Source organism: Bos taurus, chromosome 7 (assembly GCF_002263795.3).
Source record: "Bos taurus isolate L1 Dominette 01449 registration number 42190680 breed Hereford chromosome 7, ARS-UCD2.0, whole genome shotgun sequence".
In the NCBI taxonomy this organism is placed as follows: Eukaryota; Metazoa; Chordata; class Mammalia; order Artiodactyla; family Bovidae; genus Bos; species Bos taurus.
Window position 1 is genome coordinate 100,077,970 of NC_037334.1, and position 26,230 is coordinate 100,104,199.

The following is a 26,230-nucleotide window of genomic DNA, read 5'->3' on the forward strand; positions in this document are numbered from 1 at the left end:
TCCTTGGGCTGGAGTTTGCAACTTACCATGTCTCTTCCTTATATGAATCTCTGGATAAAGCAGGAGGGGAATCCATCACTAGAGGAAACCCACACTTCTTTTGCTTTCTTTTCAGTTTCAGACCCTGCCCAGCTCCTGGCATAGGTTGCATCTATAATCGGTGAACGGGTAAACACACCAAAACATTTGTTCATATCTTCCAAATGTGGAATTATGTGATTTAAAGTATTTTGACACTGTAATCTAAACTTTTTAATGAAAAATTTTGTATTTCATTTCTTTTCCAGTCTGATAGGAATGCCATGCTTTTTACACTACTAAAATATTTGTCTGAAACATATTTTGTGTTATTTTCCATAAAATAATCAGCTTACTAATTTTGAAACTGACAGTTAATACTGTTGTAGGCATCTGTTCTAGGGAAAAAAGAAGAAAATATTTTCCAGCTAAATAAACTACAAAATGTGCTGACTTTGCCTATTAGTGACTTTTAATAACAGAGACCTGCTCATGGGTTATATGACTACAACTCTATGAATTCTACAGTGTCAATTTCTTTTTTTGTTGTTGTTTTTTTAAATGGTGACTACCATGAAGCAAAAACAAAGATGAGAGTTTTGGGAAACTTCCAATTTTCCACTCCAACTGTTTCTTTAATTTTTTATTATTTTAAAATATACACTGCCAAGTATTTATAATGACTGTACAATTTTCCCAAACTCTACTGAAAAATAGATACTTTAATATAAGATCAGGCTGTCATATTGTGAAAATCTTATATATAGATATAAATTAATTTCTGTTACAAAGTTTACAAAATTCTGTTGAGATGAGTAAGATGATTTAATGCAATAAAATGCAAAATCATGACTTTAGCTGTAATAATTTTGCTTTAAGTAAGATTCACTGAAGCAAAGGAAAAACTAAAGTTAGATTCTATTAGACTAAATCATTAAAACATATTAATATAGAATCCCTTGCATTTTAAGTTACGGAAGAATATCCAAATGTCACATGATTATTTTAGCTATTTAATTTCATCCAACTGTGAACTGAAAAGATATCATGGGGTACCTGAAATAAAGAAACTCTAAATCTGAACTCAGTTGCTGGTGCTACAGCTTTATTAATTTTGGCCAATTTCCCTGATTTTATGACAAAGGCCAGGAAAGTCAGTACATGTAAGTCATTCAATGGAACCTATACAAGCTAAGTATCCAAGAATTCCTAGTTACTTTTTTGCACTATTCCCTGATTCAGTCAGTTCAATTCAGTTCAGTCGCTCAGTCATGTCTGACTCTTTGCAACCCCATGAATCGCAGCACGCCAGGCCTCCCTGTCCATCAGCAACTCCCGGAGTTCACTCAGACTCACGTCCAGCGAGTCAGTGATGCCATCCAGCCATCTCATCCTCTGTCGTCCCCTTCTCCTCCTGCCCCTAATCCCTCCCAGCATCAGAGTCTTTTTCAATGAGTCAACTCTTCACATGAGGTGGCCAAAGTACTGGAGCTTCAGCTTTACCATTTTACTTATCTTTTAAAGAAGGAGAAATGAATTCTCCCACTGACTTTACTGTCTTTAGAAGGACATCAAAGGGTGATATTTCTTCAAAAAGCCTGCTTTAAATGAGTAATTAAAGAATAGGACAAGCAAGCAATTAAAGAATGGACATACTTCCATTATGGTGAAACAATTTGATGTTGACAGTGGAAATGTATACTGCCTGAAATAAAACCTGTTACATGTTTAGTAAGGAATTAATGATAAGATAGCAACTGCCAGCCTAATCTCTGTAACACGTTTCATTTGACCACCAACATGGTCGTTGGATGATGGTTTGGAGGTTAAAAGTTAAAGCACGGCGGAACTGAATGACTGTGAGTTCTTAATACACTAGTATTTGACTGATATCTCTCCAGGAACATTTAATCAGGGAATATAGCTAAATAATACCATTGCTGTGGTAACAAGGTCCTGAGCTGAAAACTCACATAAAAGCAAGAATGCAGCAGGTATATATCCAATACAGAGCAGTGACTTTTCACCAACAGTTTTTTGTAGTAACCGTACCTGAGATCTAACTTCATGATCCAGTTGGATAAGGACACACAGACAGGGTATGAGCAACAGTAGCACAGAAATATCAGTACTGCTGCTCCCAATGTATATTCACTGGGCCTTTATGATTACTTTCCTTTACTCCTAGGGCCTCTCTGGTGGCTCAGACAGCAAAGTGCCTGCCTGTTATGCGGGAGACCTGGGTTTGACTCTGGGTCGGGAAGATCCCCTGGAGAAGGGAATGGCAACCCACCCCAGTATTTTTGCCTGGAGAATTCCATGGATGGAGGAGCCTGGTAGGCATGGGGTCGCAGAGTTGGACACGACTGAGCAATTTCACTGGTTCCTTTAATTCTAACAAATAATTTGCCATTAAGTAAAAATTACTTATCAGTTATGTATACCTTACTGCTTATCTAAGCTGCTCTCTCCTGAATATCTTAAATTTAGGTAGTTATTTTTCCTTGAGACAAAAATCTGTTCAAATTGCACAGAAGTAAAATCTTTTGAGGGATGAGGAATCCTCACGGCATATATAAAAATTCTACCAAACAGACAGAATTTTAATTTATGGATGAGGATAATAATAGCATATTAGAAGGCTAAAATTCTTAGGATATGATAAAAACTATCTGTTTGTAAGAATGGAGAAAATACCTTAGGATTTTACCTTCACTTAGGCCCATGAAGTGAGAGTCCCAATACAATACTAATTGGAGGAAATGACTGCTCAGATGGTAAAGAATATGCCTGCAATGCAGGAGACCCAGTTCGATCCTTGGTTTGGGAAAATCCCCTGGAGAAGGAAATGGCGACCCACTCCAGTATTCTTGGCCTGAGAATTCCATGGACAGAGGAGCCTGGTTGGCTACAATCCATGGGGTCGCAAAAAGTCAGACACAAGTGAGCAGCTAACACTTAACCACTTTCAAGAAACTGTACATTTTTTAAAAGATTTATGGGACCTTTGATTCAGTTACATTCCTCAGCAAACTTAGACAATATATAGTCATACTACTTAAAAATTTATTATATATTTGCCTATTATTTAAAATTCACAACTAATTTTTTAATGTATATAAGAAGTCTCTGAATGTAGTCACTGCTAGATCACTTGAACTTAAATTAGAATAGCTTTATGCAGATTAATTCAAGACATATTTTGCATAGTGATCCATGTTCTTTTTTCTTTAAAGGTCAGAGAAACAAGGGAATTTCTAATGTTATTTTTGTATTTTCTACCACTCATTACAAGATCGGGTCTTCAGAGTAGAAAGGAAATAAAAGAACCAAAAGCAAGTAATGAATACAATCCACGAAATAAATTCATGAATATTTTGTGTAGCTCTTAAAATAGCAGAGAAAACCTTTGTTCTGAATACTGTCAGTATAGGAATTTTTTAAAATGATGAAAATAAATTTATTTCCTTCATTAACATGTTTTAAATAACAATTTTCTTTTAGAAAGCATCATAATCAAACAATAATAGATACATATATATATACAGATATAGATATATATATATAAAGATATATATATACAGAGAGAGATTTTGAAAAACAATAATCAAGAGAAAACATTAAATTGCTAAATTATGGAACAAAGACAATATTCTTCAGGTGGCCAGGATGAATTTGTAGTCTGAATGTTCCCGTGTCACACTTCGTTATTATGATCTATTTACTTTTTAGTTAGAACTTATTCTTATATTTTCATTCTAACAACAACTTAGGCCAGTAAAGTTTAGTAAGCATTGCTTTCACAATTTTGTGAATACTGAGCACAGGATGGTTCTTGATGTGTACCAGTTGATTAATTAATAAATTGTGGGAAAGACAAGTTATTCTAGTTTTAACCTCATTATTTGAGTTTCAAGCCTTCCTTATTTCCATGATTTCCTTCTATTTCAAAATAAGCTGAATGGTTAATGTGATTCCCAGTGGTATCCAGATTCATATTATAAAAAGTCATTTCCTCCTTCTGCTTGCTGCTTTGCTTCTTTGCTCTAAATAATGAACCCTTAAACAAAACTTCAAAGTCTTTTTTCAGCACAACTTGGCTCTTTTTCGTGACTCCATTCTCCTTCCCCTTGCACCCAGGCCCCAGGCCCCAGTATAATGAACACAGGGATTTCATACTTTTTCTTAGGTATACAAAGGGATGAATAAATCAACCTTTTCTCTCATGAAATATACAATATAAAAAGACAGAGAACAATATAAAAAATAATCATACATTCTGATGGTTGTTCTATTTGAAATATACATCCCTTCTGAAGAGAAAAGACATCCAGGTTAATTTGAGAGAAAGGGACAAGAGTGAGGAATTGTGTCCAACTGGCTCTTACCTTTAAAGTGAAGAAGCAGAATGATCTAGGTGGAGAAAAGAAAAAAAAAATGCCTATCAAGGAGAAGCTCCAGAATACGTCAATATCAGTGAGTGCCATGAAGGATTCTCTACTCCCCTAAAAGTACTCTAGATACCCTGCAAAAGCTTTTAGTCTCAATGAGAAGAATCAAGAACTGGAAAACAGGCTGGCTGAGGGCATCCTGGCAATCCCACAGGGTCCTGTGGAGCCATACACCTATGAATGACCTCTCAGATATAAGCTATTTATACTGTCACATTCCACAATAAAATATGAATAATGGAAGCTGCCAGAAAACAGTACCACAGCTCAAGGCCAACTAGATTAAGATATCAAGAAACCCTGCAATGTGGAAGGGTGGATATCAGAGTTGCCAGGAAGGGAAGAAATATTCCATCATGGAAATATCATGACGTTTAAAATACCGATTAAGCAGTTTCTAGCTGCTCAAAAGCATTAAAGAAGGATACATGTTTTACAAAGAAGTATTACAGCTGTGTTGCTCATTAGTCAAAATGGAAACCATATGGAAGTGTTTTTGGCATAAAACTAAATTTAAAATAAGTAAGCCATTTTCAGAAAGCGTTCCGAGTGAATGTCTCCATTTTCAAAGCTGTCTTTTAAAATTGCTTTTCCTTATACAATTTTGAGTTGATTCAGTACTCTAAAATAATCCACTTGTATAACAGAGGTAAACTCAAGTTTCCTGAAGTCTAGTATTGGTCTATGTCAGTGTATATTTTTACCGACGATTCTATAGGAATTCCTGGTCTGATTCAACTTCTTCTGCAAGTACATGTCATTCACATGAATTTAGCCTGCAGAGGATCAATCTAATTTTATATAGCCTTTTATCTTTACACTCATTTAAAAGTGACAGGTTTTAACACCTAAAAGATAAGTTCAGAAAATAAAGTCTTTGATACTGTATTTTTGTGTTAGTCTTACTGGAATAGACATTGATGCTGAAACATGTATGAAAATACAACGTGTTTATCTGTAAGAACCATATTGAAAGTCATACACTGTAACAGAGGAACTAATAATACGTGCTTCTTTTAATAGAAAAGTACACTTAACCAATGAAATAGTTTATAACAGAGAGAGAGCTACACAGATAAGGGGTAAGCTAGAGATGTCATTTGATATCATTTCTGTAAGGCGTGTTGTTCCTTCCTACATTGAAATCCACAAACTAGGAATTATGACTTTGCTTACTGCATTGGGAATTAAATACTCAGCTATAATAGTTTACAGGCTGCATGCTAAAAGAAAACATTAATGATTCAGCAAAACTCTGAGAAATTTGGGAGGTTATATTAAGTGATATCCCATTGTTCAACATAATATTGTTTAATAAAAAATCAAGAAATAAGTTTACTGATCATGAAATATATAGATAAACTAGAATATATCTTATATTCTGAATAAGAAGAAAAATTCAAGTTATTTAAACATTTCAGTAATAATATAATGGAAATAATGCAAAGAAATAGAGGAAACCAATAGAATGAGAAAGACTAGAGATCTCTTCAAGAAAATTAGAAATACCAAGTGAACATTTCATGCAAAGATGGGCTTGATAAAGGACAGAAATGGTATGGACCTAACAGACGCAGAAGATATTAAGATGAAGTGGCAAGAATACACAGAAAAATTGTACAAAAAAGATCTTCACAACCCAGATAACCACAGTGGTATGATTACTCACCTGCAACCAGATATCCTGGAATGCGAAGTCAAGTGGGCCATAGGAAGCATCACAACAAACAAAGCTAGTGGAAGTGATGGAATTCCAGTTGAGCTATTTCAAATCCTGAAAGATGATGCTGTGAAAGTGTTGCACTCAATATGCCAATAAATTTGGAAAACACAGCAGTGGCCACAGGCCTGGAAAAGGTCAGTTTTCATTCCAATCCTAAGAAAGGTAATGCCGAAGAATGCTCAAATTACTGCAGAATTGCATTCATCTCACATGCTAGCAAATTAATGCTCAAAATTCTCCAAGACAGGCTTCAACAGTACAAGAACCGTGAACTTCCAGATGTTCAAGCTGGATTTAGAAAAGGCAGAGGAACCAGAGATCAAATTACCATCATCCATTGGATTGTCAAAAAAGTAAGAGAGCTGCAGAAGAACATCTATTTGTGCTTTATTGACTATGTCAAAGCCTTTGACTGTGTGGATCACAACAAACTGTGGAAAATTCTTAAAGATATGGGAATACCAGACCACCTGACCTGCCTCTTGAGAAATTTGTATGCAGGTCAGAAAGCAACAATTAGAACTAGACATGGAATGAAAGACTGGCTCCAAATAGGGAAAGGAGTATGTCAAGGCTCCATATTGTCACCCTGCTTATTTAACTTCTATGCAGAGTACATCATGAGAAACGCTGGGCTGGAGGAAGCACAAGCTGGTATCAAGATTGCTGGGAGAAATATCAATCACCTCAGATATGCAGATGACACCACCCTTATGTCAGAAAGCAAAGAAGAACTGAAGAGCCTCTTGATGAACATGAAAAAGGAGAGTGAAAAAGTTGGCTTAAAGCTCAACATTCAGAAAACTAAGATCATGGCATCTGGTCCCATCACTTCATGGCAAGTAGATGGGAAAACAGTGGAAACTGACAGACTATTTTTTTGGGCTCCAAAAACACTGAAGATTGTGACTGCAGCCATAAAATTAAAAGATGCTTGCTCCTTGGAAGAAAAGTTATGACCAACCTAGATACATATTAAAAAGCAGACACATTACTTTGCTAACAAAGGTCCATCTAGTCAAGGTTATGGTTTTTCCAGTAGTCATGTATGGATGTGAGAGTTGGACTATAAAGAAAGCTGAGTGCCGAAGAATTAACGCTTTTGAACTGTGGTATTGGAGAAAATCCTTGAGAGTCCCTTGGACTGCAAGGAGATCTAACCAGTCCATCCTAAAGGAAATCAGTTCTGAATATTCATTGGAAGGATTGATGCTGAAGCTCCAGTACTATGGCCACCTGATATGAAGAACTGACTCACTGGAAAAGACCCTGATGCTGGGAAAGATTGAAGGCGGGAGGAGAAGGGGATGACAGAGGATGAGATGGTTGGATGGCATCACCGACTCAATGGACATGAGTTTGAGTAACCTCCGGGAGTTGGTGATGGACAGGGAGACCTGGTGTGCTACAGTCCATGGGGTCGCAAAGAGTCAGACACAACTGATGAACTGAGCTGAACTGAACTCAGAACAATATAGAAGGAAACTTCGTCCTCCAACACAAGAAGAAATTACTAGAAATAATAATTCAAGATGGCAAAATAAATGCCAACAATATAAATACAGAATGGGAGTCTGCTGTATATTAAGCAATGTAAGACAATGTATTTTTGAGTATTGTTTGACACACACAAGGTCTAGCAAAGCAACCTGCATGGAATAAGTTGTTACATATGTATTATTAGGATACTGTACTTTATATACGTATATATAAAACAGTGTATTACACATTATTTAGTCAGTAAATATATGTAAGGTATTAATAACATATTAATATATTTTAATGTATTATATATTGTATTATATAAGAATGTATTTTGTGAGTATGTATATACAGCATATATGAACACTACTTTTATTTTTCAAGTAGGCAAGAAATAAACACTTCTCCAGAAATAATTTTCCATAATTTGCATTTATAGAAAGATCTATGCTTTTTAACAATAACTGCAGAAATCAAAGAAAGAATAATTCAATAGATAAATGGCCCCATAACAAATATATATAATTATCTCTTTTATATCTTCATATATGCACATACATATTTATGTGTGTATATGAATGTGTTTGTGCATGTGTAACATTCCGATGAGGCTCTTAATTAATTCTGGTCTTGAAAAACCTGAAGAATATTTAAATTCCTAGACAAATGACTTTAAAGCAGGAGTATTTTAGAAAGCTACCTCAGTTATTGTGAAAATCAAAAGTTAAATGATGCCTCCCTTAAGGTTATAGAGAGGATATTCCTGAGGATACTTATGAAAATTCAGTACAAATGTTTGTGGCATTTTTAATATTCATGTGAGTAAGAAAACTAAAGAACAGAACCAGTGAAACTCAAAGCCCAAAGGATCTCGATGATTATTTATGTCAATATCCACATTTTATAGAATATAAATCTGAGTCTCCAGATTGTAAACAGTCTTGTTTATGGTCAGAATAAGAAAGGTTTGTTTTGACTGTCTTTGGAGGTCAAACTCCTAAGTAATTTTTAAAAATTCTGTAAGCCAGTGTTCTCAATTTGGATCAATATAAAAACATGTTTTAAAGAGAATAAGTATTTTCTCTCAGAACCTGAGAAATACATCTGTGAACTCCAATTTGAATGATATTGCTGTAGGTCATGAGGGTTATCCCAAGCATTTCAAATAGAAATTCTTAATTCCAAGCAAATTTAAAGCAGTCATATAGTCAACTTATCTCACACTTGCACATTTCTTTTGTAGTTGCAAAATTATCCTTCAAAGAAAAAAATCATTTGGAATATTTCTCAAATACAAGGGTAGATACATATTCTCAGGTAAAAGTTAAGGAAGAAAGTCATAAAGAGGATTCACATAAAATAGTAAAGAATATGTATGAATTGAATTTATCATTTCCTTAAAAATCATTTTGGTAATTATAAAAATAGAATTTTTTGCCTAATATATATTTTGCAAAAATATATTTAATATATCTTACAGAATAATTGAATTGCATATTAAATCACATTATTGGGTTAAATTCTTTTCAGATTTCAGGTTATACATTGATAATTTTGCTTTCAATATATAAAGAAGAAACCTTGATTTTTATATTTTGTAATCACATTTTTAAAATTTCAACAAGTCATTTTAAAGTTTAAAAATTCCCTCTTCACTCCTAAAGTCTTAGGAAAATTGTTCCATTCTTCACAAGGGAAATTACAACATAGTAATAAGAGTATTAGACATGTGAAGCGTCAGAATAAATACAAATGAACAGCTTGCAATCCCAAACCAGTGTAACATTGATGTATTCACTTTAATTTGTAATTATAGTTTATTTTTACAATTTTCCCCATTAGACTACTCTTTCATTATTTTGTAAGACTGTTTCAAAATTAGAAAATAGAGATATTTTCCCCTCCTGTTTCACTTAACATGGCTTGGGAAGAATGGCTATACATTAAAAACCATATCAAATTTTGTGATTGATGGTTATATTTTCAGAGCTTTAAAACATGTACAATTAATTTGATGCTTGAAGTTGGTAAGCCATCATAATTTTCAGAAAGGAAAAAATTTAAATCATGAAGCTTGACAATATGGAAACTAAATGATTCTCATGGGTGTTCAAGGACTTTTTTGGTTTCCAAATCATTTAAAATTTCTATTTGTAACTGTAGTACCTGGAAGAGGCTTTCCATTTTAATACTGTGATGACGTGCATCATAAAATCCATGGACTGCAAGAAAGACCTCTCATGAGACACAACGCTAATAATCCATAGTGGACACAAAATTCTCTAAACTATTTTCCTGAATTGTATTAACCACAGGGTTTCAGAGACATGTGAAAAAATACGTAAAGAATATATCTTTGGGGAGTTTGCTCATGGTTTCATATCATGTGAATCTTCTCTGTTTCATCACTATCCCCACTTCCTTATTTTCTTTCTGAGTCTCAGTAACTTTGTAGAGTACAAATATTATGTTAAATGCTACATTTGCATGAATCAATGTGTTAATTCCATTAGTCCCATAAATGAAACAACCTTTCACAAACATCATGTGTACAAATTTCCAATGTGACTTGAAAGGTGAAAGGTACATTTAGGGCTACCTTTTATACCTTAGGCCACAGTTGAGAACTTGACCTTGAGGGGAAAGACGCTGCTGTGTAAGCATGAAAGTAGCAAGTTAAGTTCTTTCTGGAGAATACAAAATAAGTCTTGTCAAAAATACCTAAAGTACAGTAATTAAAAGAAAGCATATCACGGACTTCACTAGTAGTCAGAAGCTTGACTTTGTTGTTCTTTGGAATAAAATGTTTAGAAAATGGTGAGATATTTTATATGTATAAAGTTTATGGAAGAAAAGTGAACAAGACAAACATAAAAGGAGAGGACTGATGAACTAATTAGTAAAAAGTTTTGCACTTTCTATGTTTAAAATATATGCAAAGGGGCTATGTGAATTTACTGTTGTTAAAGATATGTAATTCTATCTAGATTCTAACTTATTGAAAATGCCCTATTTCAATCATTCCTCTGATTAAGTGTTTTGCTGTTGTCAGTAAATGGAGAAAGAAAAACCAGAACCTAGGGAATAAAGTAACAAATCCAAAGTTCATGCAGAGATGCAAACACCCAGAATAGTCAACACAATATTGATGGAGGAATAAGGTCAGAGGATTGACACTACCTGACTGCAAGGCAATACAATATTGTAAAGTAAAATAAATAAAACTGAGCGGAAAAAAAAAAACAAACTTACCATAAAGCTTCAGTATTCAGGACAATATGATGTTGGCAAGAACAGATGAAATAGATCAAATGAAACGGTTAAAGAGCCCAGAAATAGACCCCCGCCCCGAATTTAGTCAAGTAATGTTTGAAAAAGAAGCAAAAGTAATACAAAAAGGCAAAGACAGTCTTTTTAAGAAATGGTGCTGGAACTATTGGCCATCCTCATTAAAAAATGACTCCTGATAAAGAACTTGAGACCCTTCACAAAAATTAACTAAAAGTGGATGATAGATCTAAATGTAGAATGAAAAACTATAAAGCTCTTAGATGATGACTCATAAGACAATCTAGATAACTTTGGACTGGTGATGACTTTTTAGATACAACACATAAAGCACAATCAATGAAAAAATAATTGATAAACTGGACTTCATTAAGACAATGGGAACAGAATGAAAAGACAAGTCACTGTCTTGGAGAAAATATTTTCAAAAGACATATCTGATAAAGGATAGTTATCCAAAATACACAAAGAAACTCTCCAATTAAAAAAATGGGCCAAAGACTTCAACAGATATCTCATTAAAGAAGAGATGTAGGTGGAAAATAAGCATATTCTAAGACACTTCACATCATATGTTATAAAAGAAATGTAAATTAAAACAACAAGTGAAAGTTAAAGTCACTCAGTCACGTGTGACTCTTTGAGACCCCATGTACAGTCCATGGAATTATCCAGGCCAGAATATTGGAGTGAGTAGCCTTTCCCTTCTCCAGGGGATCTTCCCAACCCAGGGATTGAACCCAGGTCTCCGGCATTGCAGGTGGATTCTTTACTAGCTGAACCACAAGGGAAGCTCAAGAATACTGGAGTGGGTAGCTTATCCCTTCTCCAGCAGATCTTCCTGACCCAGGAATCGAACCAGGGTCTCCTGAATTGCAGGTGGATTCTTTACCAGCTGAGCTAACAGGGAAGGTATCACTATGTACCTATTAGGATGACCAAAATCACCCAAATATAAACTGAAAACACCAAATGCAGAGAAGGATGTGGAACAACAGCAATTCTCGATCATTTCACCCAAATATAAACTGAAAACACCAAATGCAGAGAAGGATGTGGAACAACAGCAATTCTCAATCATTATTAGTTTGAGTGTAAAATGATAGTCACTTTGGAAGACAATTTATCAATTTCTTACAACACCAAACATACTCTTATCATGCTGCTGCTGCTGTCGCGTCAGTAGTGTCCGACTCTGTGCGACCCCATAGACGGCAGCCCACCAGGCTCCTCTGTCCCTGGTATTCTCCAGTCAAGAATACTGGAGTGGGTTGCCATTTCCTTCTCCAATGCATGAAAGTGAAAAGTGAAAGTAAAGTCACTCAGTTGTCCAACTCTTCACGACCCCATGGACTGTAGCCCACCAGGCTCCTCCATCCATGGGATTCCAGGCATAAGACTCAGCAATCAAATGAGTTGAAAACTATGTCCACTCCAAAACCTGCACTCAGATGTTTTTATTACTTCATTCATAATTGCTAAAACTTAGAAGAAATAGATGAAAGAATAAACTGGTACATCAAAACAATGAAGCATTATTTAGCCCTAAAAAAGGAATGAGATATCAAGCGGTAAAAAGATATGAAAAGAAACTTAAATGCATACTACTAAGTGAAAGACACCAATATGAAAAGGTGACATACTGTATGGTTCTAACAATACGACATTTGGGAAAAGACAAAAAACTATGGAGAAAGTAAACACATCAATGCTTGCTATGGGTTCATGGGAGAACGGGATGACGGTCTGAGCATATATGATTTTTAGGACAAGGAAACATTATATGATACTATAATGGTGGATACATGTCATATAACATCTGTCAAAAACCATGGAATGTACAATTAAGGGTAAACTCTGGTATAAAGTATTGGACTTCGGGTGATGATCTATAAATTCAGGTCCACTAATTGTAACAAATGTAGGTCTCTGGTAGAAGATTTTGACCACAGAGACCATGCATGTGTAGGGGCAGGGAGTATATGGAACATCTCTGCACCATCTTCTCAATTTTTCTGTGAACATAAAACGGCATGAAAAATAGTCTATTGGGAAAGTACTCATTCACAGTAACCTTGAATTTTCTTATTAGTTTCCTACAATCAAGGAGTACTTAAAAATATTTGTATTTAATCCTAAGATATCACTGGTGTATGTGTATGTGTGCATGCTAAGTCACTTCAGTCATGTGCAACTCTTTGAGACCCTTTGGACTGTAGCCCACCAGGCTCCTCTGTCCATGGGATTCTCCAGGCAAGGATCCTGGAGTGGGTTGCCATGCCCTCCTCCAGGGGATCTTCCCAATCCGACCCAAGGATCGAATCCGAGTTTGTTATGTCTCCTGGCAGGCAGCCAGGTTCTCTACCACTACGGCCACCTGGGAAACCCGAGTGTGTATATGTATATGTATGCATACATGTATATGGATGTGTACATGCAAGCATATATGTATATGAATGTGTATATGTATATGTATGCGTACGTGTATATGGATGTGTACATGCAAGCATATATGTATATGAATGTGTTCGAGTATGTGTGTGTGTGTGTGTGTGTGTGTGTAAGACAGGACAGAGTGACTTCTTTGCTTTTCTATGAATCAGTGATACTCTAACACATCAAAAAAGAAGATGTGTGGAGAAATAAAGATTTCACTAAAGGTAAATTCATGGGCAATTATAAAAGTTAGTATTATTCTAACAATGGTTTGTAACTACTGTCATCTGTTTCTACATGACTTAAGAGAGTAATACATTAAAAATTGTTAGTGTGAAATCTAGGATTACTGTAATTTTGGTTTATATCTAAATCTTGTTTTCTACATAATTTAGGATACTAACGCATTAAAAATATTAGTTTATGTTTTGGGACACACCATGTATAAAAATATAATTTTGTGACACCAACAATGGGAAGTAGTGGGGACAAAACTTTTTGCGTGTCACTGAAGTTCAGCTGGTATAAATTCAAATAAAAGTGTTATAACTTTAAGATTTCAAATGAAATCCCCATGGTAACTACAAAGAAAATAGCTCCAGAATACACACAAAAGAAATGAGAAAAAAATTCAAATGTTTCACTACACACATAGACACACAAAATATTAAAAAACAAAAGACAGTAATACAAGAACAGGAGTGACTATACCAATGTCAGACAAAACAAATTTTAACTTAAGTAAATTATAAGAAACAATGAAGGACATTACACAAAGTGAAATAAGCCAGTAATAAAAAGACAAATACTGTATTATTCCACTCATATAAGGTAGTTGCTGCTGCTACTGCTGCTAAGTCGCTTCGGTCATGTCCGACCCTGTGTGACCCCATAGACGGCAGCCCACTAGGCTCCCCCATCCCTGGGATTCTCCAGGCAAGAACACTGGAGTGGGTTGCCATTTCCTTCTCCAATGCATGAAAGTGAAAAGTGAAAGTGAAGTCGCTCAGTCATGTCTGACTCTTAGCGACCTCATGGACTGCAGCCTACCAGGCTCCTCCGTCCATGGGATTTTCCAGGCAAGAGTACTGGAGTGGGGTGCCATTGCCTTCTCCAATAAAGTAGTTAAAGTTGTCCAAATCATAAAAACAGATAGTAGCATGGTGACTGCCAGTGAGTGGGGGGAGAAGGGAATGGGGAGCAATTGTTGTAAGATAAAGAGTTTCAGTTTGCAAAAGGAAGAGAGTTCTGCATGCAGATAGTAGTGATGGTTGTACAACAAAACGAATGCACTTCATTCCACTAAACTGTACACTTAAAATGGTCGAGATGGTAGATTTTCTGGAATGTGTGCTTTATCACAATTTTTAAATGAAGGAAAAAATATAGACTAAATTAAGTGAAGTGAGTGAAGTCACTCAGTCATGTCCGACTCTTTGCGACCCTGTGAACTGTAGCCTACCAGGCTTCTCCGTCCATGGGATTCTCCAGGCAAGAATACTGGAGTGGGTTGCCATTTCCTTCTCCAGGGGATCTTCCCGACCCAGGGATCAAACCCGGGTCTCCCACATTGGAGGCAGACGCTTTAACCTCCAAGCCACCAGGGAAGCCCAAATTAGATTTTGTTAAAATTAAATTCCCGTACATCAAAGGGTAACATTTAGAGAGTGAAAAGCAAACCACAGACTGGAAAAAATATTTGCAATACACATGATTAATAAAGAAATTAAAAAGATATGTTCCTAGCACAACACATTACGAAGTTTCTCTCTATTAAGAACACATCTTTTTTTTTTTTTCAGACTCAATCTGTAATTACAGGAATCAGTAACTTAAAAAAAATTACTTATCTTCTGAATGCATGTATTTTATCTTTGTTAAAACTTTATGCCAAATGTCAAGAGAATGAAAGTTGAATAACCAGGATCTAATTGCAAGAATGCAATTTAATTGTGTGCAGAATAACGATTAAAAAAAAAAAACTGTCTCAAGAATTAAACAAAGAAATGACAAATTCCTGAAGGAAATTATCTCAAAAACAAAACAAAACAGAAAACACCTTAGCCCAGTCCAAATGACAGTGTATAAAGTAAGCTATTTTTAACTCTAAGTTTGGAAAGATTTTTCTTTTGGGACTTCTGTCCGTTGTATTTAATTACCCTGAACTTGCCCATCGTTTTCATGTCCACTGACTTTTCTCCACATTTTTATCATTTTATGAGTAAATTGAACAAAAGCCTATATGGTCTTTGTATCTCTAGCACTTCTCCTTGTCAATAGAGTCTGCAGTTACAAGATTTAATCTCCTAAATTCACATATCTAATGATGCTTCACGAAGGATAAAATTGATTATCTTCCGAACCAGATCACAAAAGTTATCTTGTATCCTATTGCACCAAAATGGACTCCATTACACAAATTTACAACGCATTAAATTATTTTCCTGCCTCAGTTTGCTCTAATGATGCAATAACATTTCCTTCTGGTTTCTTCTTTTTTCCCCTGACAATCACTTTAAAGTTCTTAAAAATTACTTCTTGCATTAAAACTCCAGTTCAGATGTTAGATTTTTAGGACTTCTTTGTTGACATGAGGAACAGATTCTACACTTCAGACAATATTCCCCCTTATCATTGTTTATGCCTTAGCTCACTGTACAGGCCTCTATTTCTACCAGAAAGCCTATGCATTCCTCTAAAGCAGTGATCAGCTCTTTAATTTTGAATCTACAGTATCTGACATTCAGTTGATATTTAATAAATATACAGTATTGCTTATCTTTGTGTTATGCATGTTACACACATATGTATGCACAACTGAAGTTAGCCTTTTGGTTGTTTGCCACTTTGAGACAAGAGTCTACTCCTGAGGTCTTTCTGTTGAGCTTGTATTAATAAAACGAAAATATTGACATAACCCATAAAAGTGGCATCTGTGACTTTAGTGGGGAAGCATTAAGGCATATTATCTCAGCCAGCTTTATCACTGGTTGGCCTCTTAACTACAGATGGGATTTAATTGCTTCTTACAGACATTTAACATTTAGGCTTCCACAACATTGCCCACTAGCTATCTAGCACTTCTGTTCATAGTTTTTACCCCAAATTCATCAAATTATACTATGAATTCTTATTATTCTTTAATGCAGCAACATATAAAAATCAGTAGTTTGTTTATAAGCAGATAAAAGTAAGCGCCAAGATCATATGTTTGCCTTTTCAAAGAAGAGAAGCGCTAAAATAAAATAGTAGGTAAACAAAATTCAAGTTGGTAAGCAGAGTAGCCATTAGAAAACAATAGAAACTATATATATATATATAAAAATTACTGAAGTTCCTTCTGGTCTAGGGAAACTGTGTAGGTATACGCACCATTGTGCCAAGGACAGACTGGTCCTTTGCAGACACTTACCCTCTGACAGCATGAATAAGTCTCAGTGATGGATAGGCAGTCCGCACTTTGAGTTTATTCTTAAGGATTAACGCATTAACCCACTCCACGTGCTTCTCTCCTCCTTTGACCATGAAAGCAGGGATCCAAAGGACACTGTCATTCAGCATGGAAAGTCTATGAACAAATTTTTCTCTGTCACTCTCATTCCGAAAGCCTCCAAACGCTCTTTGTACAACTGATGGATTCATGGTAATAAAATCTGATTTAGTTCCCACATCTGCAGCAAACTCCACCACAGGGGCTAGATTACACCTGAAGAGGGAAAAAATTAATGGACAAATGAAAAGTAAGTACGAAGCATTCACTTATAAAATGGCATTCATGAACAGAAAAAGCGGAGTGAGCATGTTTTTCGTTTTTCAGTTTTTTTAACTAGGTAGGGAAAAAAAACATAATCTGCCTGGTAAAATTACATTCTCAGCAAGTCATCACACTTTCAGGAATACAGTACTGTCTTCAATAAGGGTTATAATGGGGCTCAAATTGTCATTTATACTAATACAACCTGTTGTTGAAGAATACTTATTGCTATTATCTTCATAAAACCACATGATATGAATTTCTAATAGGGGAATTTATGATGGTAAATTCATAAGAGCTCTGCCATGAAGTAGGCAGTCTAAGCCACATGCTGTTCTAGAAGTAAAACACACTTGACCTGATAGTCTAACCTGCACCACTTGTCAAGCTTAAGTCATTTCAACAAGTTTCTAAACATATGTAAGTGGAGATGGCTTTTCTGTACCCTGAGGTTAAGGGAAAAATGTAACTCCTTGCAACATTTTCCACAAACCTATTTGTAATTGCTTTCCCTAGGCCTAAACGGGGAGGAAAAGTAAGAAAATGGAGTTACTGCATTTAATATACCTCTTTGTGATGTTACCAGAGAAAAATCCTCTACCAAGGGATCAGATATCTTTCTGTCCCTTTTGAGGACATCCTCAAAATGCCTGCCTTCCCTACTAATCAGACATGAGCCCTTTGTGGAAGAGGACCCCTGTTCTCAACACCCGAGCTCCTGAGCCTCACAAAGTACCTGATTCTGATTCTATTCTTGTAACCTGATTTTTGCATTTTAAGAAAGCTTTGGAAAGCACCTGGAATTTGTCTTCCACTTTTGATACTTTGATTCTGTCACAAAGAGTTCTGGATTTGATTAAACTTGAAAAACAGCTTTTAAATTTTACAATAGTTTAACTTGCTGAAAAAAAAGGGCACATTTTAATTAGTTGATCAGTGAAAAATTAGATTTTTAACAAACAAGAGTTTGCTATTTGGAAAAAAAAATAATTTGAATCTATACATTCATGAAAACACACTCACAGATTTTTTTTTGTTTTCTTTTCTTTTTGGTTGTTTACATCAACCTTTCAAGTGAAGGGAAGATAAACTAATTTCCTCTTGCTGCATTTTTGCAGGTTTGACTGCATTATGAAAGTTTCTCACATTTCTCTACCTGCTGCATTTCTCCACATTAATTAAATCTCAAACCAGTTAAATTGAATTAGAAAGTAAAGTGTGTGTTCTTCTATTAAAATTATTGGCTTATATATCGCTCCTTATCTCTCTTAATTAATATATCTGACTACTTCCTAGATCTCTGACAACACTTATCTAACACAACAAATATCTTTCATCTCACACAATTAAGCAGAGTCTCTGTTATCTAGGCTGAGCTACCGAGAGAAAACAAAGTTAACACATCATATTATTTAGAAATAATCTCAAGTCATGTAACTTTAAGTATACCCACTAGATTATGTGATAGAGTACTTATCTGTCTCCATCCATGATCCATGCCCTGTTGGAGATTAGTTATTCCTCATTCCTCTCACAGTAAGGATACTAGCGATGGGACTGCCCTGGGAAAGAACAGCTACATGCGAACAGAACAAACTGAGCATCTTACAGTGTAACTCACAGAAGACTAAGGATATGGTTATTTTTAAAGTCTGAAAATTCACTCCACATCAGCTTCAAAAATAGTCTAAAATTCTAACCAAGCTGATTATAAGATAGATTTGGAAAGTGTGGAAATACATTCTGAACAACATGGGTGCAGACACTTCCCCTTCCTTAGGTAAAAAAATAGACAGCACTTGCTAACACGGCAGTTAACGTGTCCTGTCTGGGGAGATAGCTTCAGACAGATCGTTCTGCTGTAATGATACCTCAGCCATCCTTTTCAGAGGGTTCTACCAGAGGAAAAACAATATCTATAAATGTCATTTTCTCTATAATTGTATAAGTAATCAGAGCCATCCCTGTTAAAGACAGCCAAGATAACATCCCAATGAATTATCTTTTCAGGAAAAAAAAATGACTTAGTTTATGCTTTTCATTCCTTTTTATCACATGTTTAAAAGCCCCTCCACATCTCATGTTTGCAAACACCCACTCTTTTAGCCTCAGCTCAGTTTCTGAAACAGGACTGTCTGGCCAGGTGTTATTGAAGAGTTAATAAGGCAGTCATCAATAAAGCTGGGTGCTGAAAGACAGGGACTTTCCACCTTGGAAACAAAAGGAAATTAACAGAATAACACGATTTCTGGAGAACAGGGGTGATCAAGAGGGAACTAACGTATCTGAGGAGGTAAAAAACGCTAAGTGGCTGTGATGCAAACTGAAAGGGCATCAGGCGATCAAAGATTCATCAGTTCACCTGAGCTTCACTGTAAAGTTTCTATGACCCAAGCACAGCCCCATCAGGCTTTGCAAAGGATGGAAATGGGAGTACTGAAAATAGCGCGACAGAGGACACACCGTAACATGTCGACTATGCTGGCTCGGCATGCCTGCTTGTTCTTTTTGTTTGGAGTGCCTATGCCTAAGTTTTTACTGGAAGGAAAGATTAATATCACGTCCACATGTGGCCAGAAAATTAACTTTGCTGCGGTTGGATTAGATATGTAGTCATATAATTAGCTGAATCATATAATCAGGGCAAGCATTAAGGAGGCCAAAATAACCAACCAGCTGTGTTGTACTCCAGCAATTCAGTAGACTCGTTGTGAACTTCACAGCATTACTAGTAGCAATGGTGCTGATTGAGCAAGATTATAAATAGGTTTGCAATCACACATTCTTTATCTTCCTTTTTAATAACTCTTCTCAGGGATTACAATAATCAAAAGTAGCCAGAATGGGTAGCAAGCATTTATGAAGCATTATTTCACATTATTCTTAATCTTGTAAAATTGAAGAGGGCTCGATTTTTAAATGGTGGATTTCTGTGAGTCAAAACTACTGAGTATACAAGAATATTTAATGCACTCAAGTTCCACTTCTTTAGCCAAATTAAATTTGTGTGTGTGTGTTAGTTGCTCAGTTGTGTCCAACTCTTTTTTGACCCCATAGACTGTAGCCCACCAGGCTCCTCTGTCCATGGGACTTCCAGGCAAGAGTACTGGAGTGGGTTGCCATTCCCTTTTCCAGAGGATCTTTCCAACTGAGGGATGGAACCCTGATCTCATGCATTGCAGGCAAATTCTCTATCATCTGAGCTACCAGGGAAGCCCCAAAATTTTATACTGACCAACTATTTTGACATATCAAAAACATGAAACCATATCTAAGAATTAGGTATGGTGGACAAACTCACTGCTTATTCAAAGATGCCCAATTTTCTATTTGTTTGTGTTTATTTTTCAAGACTGATTAAAACCTTTGGGAATGCAGCCAGCTCCATTTCCACCCTAGACCTCTGAAATTTCTTCTGTGATCTCAAGCTAGATGTGATGCCTTCTCAACAGTCCTTTTATGTAGAATTGAAGGCACTTTCATTTATCTCATGGCCATATAAAATATTCTTTAATGTATTTTAATTTAATTTTTTAGGAAAGCTGTGCTTATTTCACAATAATCGCTCAAGACCACCTCATTCTCCAGCAAGACATATCTTTTAGACTTGGCAATATTCTCTGCATTTCCCTTAAGTTATGGCTGAACAGTCTAAGCAACTAGGAGGTCCCTCTTTCAAAAGTTCAACAGATATGCCTTAAGAGTTCATTGTGCAAATACAATACATTGCTCAGAATTTTTTTTTTTTTTTTCTGGCTATCTTACTCTTTGTGCTAGTTGGCAATGATGTAATCTGGCCAAAGTATGATCCTGACATTTATTACTAGTAATAGCAATAAGAAAATGCTCAAGTAGCCACATGTTTACATATCCCACAGCGTGTGTTACATACCTTTGTGCTACCTACAGAACTAGTCATTGGAGACACTGAGGTGAAACAGCATGCACTGTGATACAGGAGGATGTCAATAACAACTAAGTGGATTACAGCCTTATCTTCATTCTTTCTCACATTAATGTTCAGACAAGTTCCAATCACATAATTTTACAAACACACCCTTTTTTCTGTTAGCCAGTCTCACTGTTTGCTGTACTAACACTGAAATCCCATCATAAGCTGGGAACCACATTTGTCAACTGACAATGAAATGGGAGATGACCTCTTTTCTTTTCTGCCCTGAGAGGAAGCACATGGTTCCTAGCTGCTCCCATCCTGTTTTTGAGCTTGAAGAGTCAAGAGAACATTGACTCTCTAATACCTGGTTTTATTTTAGGCTTTGTGGTTACCCTCTCAACTCTGCTAGGGGAAGCCGAAACACGCAACCTCTCAGCCTCTCTGGCTTTTCCTGAGGTGAAGGCAGTAGAACTGAAGCCAATACTTTTTGCAATACTTTGAGGTCAGGAGTGGTATTATCTTCACTTAGGGGTGAGGTTAAGAAACAAGTTTAAGGACATAGTGTATAGAAAATAAAAGATAACTATTTAAAAATTACTCCAGTACAGGTGTTTTAATTGACACTATTTACACACTGATTTCTTTCAGAATCAGTGAAAATCTCTATATGTTCATCTTTCACCCAACCCTCCTGTAAGGAACAGAATGCCTTATCATTTGGTCTTAAGCATAGTCTACAAGGCCAGTCAGTCACAACATTCCCCAAACATCGAGCAATTATTGAACAAAGGGGTTTTAAATATCTAACACAGCAAAACAATAGTTACACTTCAGGTCTCTTGAAAGAAAGGATTTTTAAAAATGCTAGTAAAATGATTAAATAGCTAGCTGATGTCACTTTTTGAAATAGGAAGCCTAGGGTTAACAGATGACTTATATGTGGTATAATATTACATAGTAGACAAAGTGTAAGAGTTGGAAATGAAGCATCATGTTGAAGATTTGAATTTTCAGTATGGTAGATGAACACAAAAACACAGAAACACACATTATGCGTTATGCTTGCTGATAACAATGAAAAAACTCCTCAAGTTGACAGAAATAAATGCAAATGACACATATCATGAAAATGACTAAGTGACTAAGTAGAAAAGAGGTTTCTTTTCACAAGCCCAGATTTGTTATATTACTGGCAGGGGTGGGAAAACAGTGTCATATTATTTCTAGGGAAATCACAGAATCAAAAAAAAAAATCAAACTCATTCTAGAAGACAATGATCCATGTAACGGAGAAATATCTTAGATTATGTCATTCCCATACTTCAGTCAAAATCAAAATAGCATCACCCATTTGGCAAATTTGCTACAACTGCACAGATATTATTCAATAAAACTTAAGTTTTTTTCTAGGGGGGAGAAGGAAAGGAATGCCAAAGAATGAACATACTGTGCTTAAATCAAATGAATTTCCATGCATGTGATTGTTTTCTTTTTCACAAAGTGAATATATATAGTTGCAAGACTAATATTTATTTGAATTATACATGTAAGTTTCTTGAAAATGCATATGAAATGAATATTAAGCATATACTATAAATACTTCCTTTGTAATTAAAATGAAGGATCATTTTAACTTTTCTAAAAGGGGTATAAAGAAAAAATTCTGGCAAAAAATTCCTGTTGAGGAATTCCTTTTTTCTGGTAAAAATTCATTACTGGAAATATTTAAGACAAGGAAAACCAAGCAAGATTCTTAGGATGTATTTTTCAGCCCTCTTGTCCTAGTCAGGGAACTGAACTACTCCATTTATCAGTGGTTGCTGAGCAGTTACTATTTTTTCTACAGAGGGAAAAACTGATTTAGTATGGAATTTATGTCCTTAAAAATTATGTTGTACATTAAAAGGAAAGAAACAGCATTCGTGAAATATTATAGCTGATACTTTAATCACCCACGCCAGAAAACCAAGGTAGAAAAACTATAACATTTTCTCTTTGCAATTCATAGTGTTAATAAACTAAGTACCACGTGACCGTTATGGTGGTGGTGGGAAACACACCCGAATTTTCTAACATTTAGTGATGATACCAGCAAACTCATCACAGTAATATCACGCTGACACAACTTTCTTGTCTAAGAAGACAAAAACTTGTCATTCTAAACTACAAATGCACTTTTCATTTCTTTTGAAAGTACAATCCAAGATTAAAAGATGATTTCTTACTTAGTATATATAATCTATTTGACACATGCTTCTGGAAAGACAGTTGATATAATGTTCAGAAGAGTCAGGTATTCTGATGCTCACCAAGCATTCAGAAAAGTATCATACCACGTGTGGATAAAAATGAATGTTTCATTTCCTAATATCACAAGGCAGGCCGAGGCCATCTCACATTAATTACATCATATTTATTCTAAGTGGGTCTTTCTCTATCTCCATTTAGCAGAAAGTCACATTCTGACTGACCAGAAGGACTTGATCTCCACAATTCTTTTATCTTCCGTATCTGGTTCATCACAAAGCCCTAAAAATCCATCTCAGAAAATCTCTCCTGAGTATGTTCTCTCTTCTTCATTCTTATCGGTATTTTCAAAGCTTAGGCACTGCCATGTGCGTTTGAACTATCACTGGAATAATTTCCGAATTGATTACTACTTAGCTATAACAACTGATGAATCATGAATTGATCTGCAATTTTTAAATAATGAAGGAGAATAAAATGGATTATAACAGAACATGACAGTGTTCCATGCACATCACGTTATGGAAATTTATTTCAGGTTTACATGTGTGTAGCATTAATGACCATAGCTGGAGAAGCAACAGGAGGAGGATATCATGATATAAGTTGTATTTCTTGCTGTAATGTTTACTAAGCAGTACTGAAAAACACTGCTCTAACCAGTTCTATAAAACCCGGACTCCAACTTGATCTGTCTGTTTCAAGGATGGTATCATCTTATTAATAAGCATGTTGCTGCTGCTGCTGCTGCTTAAGTCACTTCAGTCGTGTCCGGCTCTATGTGACCCCATAGACAGCAGCCCACCAGGATTACCCATCCCTGGGATTCTCCAGGCAAGAACACTGGAGTGGGTTGCCATTTCCTTCTCCAATGCATGAAAGTGAAAAGTGAAACTGAAGTCGCTCAGTCGCGTCCGACTCTTCACGACCCCATGGACTGCAGCCCACCAGGCTCCTCCATCCATGGGATTTTCTAGGCAAGAGTACTGGAGTGGGGTGCCATCGCCTTCTCCAATTAATAAGCATATTTGATCACAATACTATCCCAACCAAAACCTTCAGTGACACCAGTCCAAGGGTTTTCATAACTTGCCCATACCCTTTCTTTCCAGAATTTTCTCTCTACATGTTTGCCTGTCTTGCATCCCAATGGCATCAGACTACTCCATGTAGTTCTCTGCCTGTGTCTCTTTATTTATGATGAACATCTCTGAGTGAAATTACTCCCTCTCTAAGACACTCTAGCCTCCAACCTCAAAATGTCCTATCTTTTCCTAAAACTCAAAGGTTAATATCCTTTGCAATGCTTTATATGTTTTCTTTGGCAGAATCGACTGCTTCTGTAGCACTGATCTAAAATATTTACCTTATCTTTATTCTATCACATATGGAACTCCATTACTTTTAGTTGCTTGTATAGGGTTGCTATCTCTTTCATGCAATTAGTTAAGCTAACTATAATAATAACATTGGTTATTCTGTGTATGTGAATTGAGAATCTGTTTAGTTTACAGGGGTTACTTGATCTCTTAGTCTTCTAGGAGTGCTGCTGAAGCTCTTAACCAAGTCCTGAAAATTCACAGGCCTCTGGGTCACAGGTTAACATAACTCTGAAAAATGGGCAATTTTGCTGGGCTATTTCCCCATTTAAAGGGGACAGGCTCTCGTGGGCTAATGATGATAAATGCCAAAGAAAACAAAACTACCACTTGGTTTGTGCCCCAAGGGCGTCAGTTCATGAGCTCTGCACTAAATCTTCTGATTCTCTGTACAACCACTTCAATTTTCACTTTTAACGTGTTTGTTCTGTTAAATACATTAAAGGCGTTTCATTAGAAAGCTGATACAGCGTGTGTTTGGGGAAGTGAATTAAGGATCACCAAACATACTAATAAACAGGTGTTAAGCTGAAAACTCTGAAGCTGATAAAATGTTTAACCCTCAGAAGGTGTGCTAACTGAAATACACAAAAATGGAAACACAACCGTCCTTTTTAGTTGGAATTACTTACGTTACAGTAAGAAATGCGATCTGTTTCATTGACGCGCCTATTCTAGGTGACCTGTGTTTTCTGTGTGCAAAGCCATCATCATTCAAAACAAGCAAGGAAAGCCTAGAGGAGTTCTAAGGGCTGATAATAATTTTTCAGTCTGATTTTTAAAAACACTCACAAGTCAAAATGTACCCATAAGAGAACATACAGGGGTGACAGGTGGAGAAAAGAAACTATGCTGCTTAGCATTCACCGACTGGTGGGGTCCCCTTCTCCCTTTTATTAAAGTCTCACAGTTTCAGTCCGTGGACCAAGACAGCGTTCTGTTTCTTTGTTAAACATCACATAAAATGTTGAGATATGCCTAAAAGTCTATTATACATTAAAATTACCCAAGACTCTGAAATCTCAGCAGATAATTAAAGAATGGATCAGAAACATCTTTGTATTAAAGGAATCAAACAATACATTCCAAATGTTAATAGCTTTCTTAAGTTACATACAGAAGATCATGCCTAGAAAAGTTGAAAACATAAACTGAGGGACAAGGCATGTGTATGTATGTTTAAAAGGTAAGTAGGATTATTATTAACGATCTCAATCACTGATGTTAAAAAGCATGAAAAGCATATCCCTGCAATCCTTCGATAAGATGGTGTATGCCAAGAGCAGGGGCAAGCATATCCATACAAACACAACATTCCTGGAAAGGGGGCTATTTTCCTGTCCCAAGTTGAACAGCTTTAAAACTCAGTTTCACTCACTTTTATAATTAATTTCTTGTGTCTACCTGGCAGCAATGCTATGTTCTTAGTTCCATTTTTACTGTTATTATTACTGTTACTGTCCTGTTTTGTTATTCCTCTCTCCATCAGACTGTCTCCTCCATCAGACTGTGAACTTCAAACAGAATACACCATGTAATTTATCCCTATATCCCAAA

The 26,230-nt window shown here is 35.9% G+C and overlaps 1 protein-coding gene across 1 annotated transcript in view; it reads right to left on the reverse strand.

Moving 5' to 3' along the window:
• ST8SIA4 (ST8 alpha-N-acetyl-neuraminide alpha-2,8-sialyltransferase 4) overlaps positions 1 to 26,230 on the reverse strand; it is a 99,724-nt gene that overhangs the window by 40,854 nt on the left and 32,640 nt on the right. The window contains 1 exon segment of the mRNA NM_001001163.1: positions 16,811 to 17,104. Coding sequence (NP_001001163.1) covers positions 16,811 to 17,104 — 294 coding nt within the window.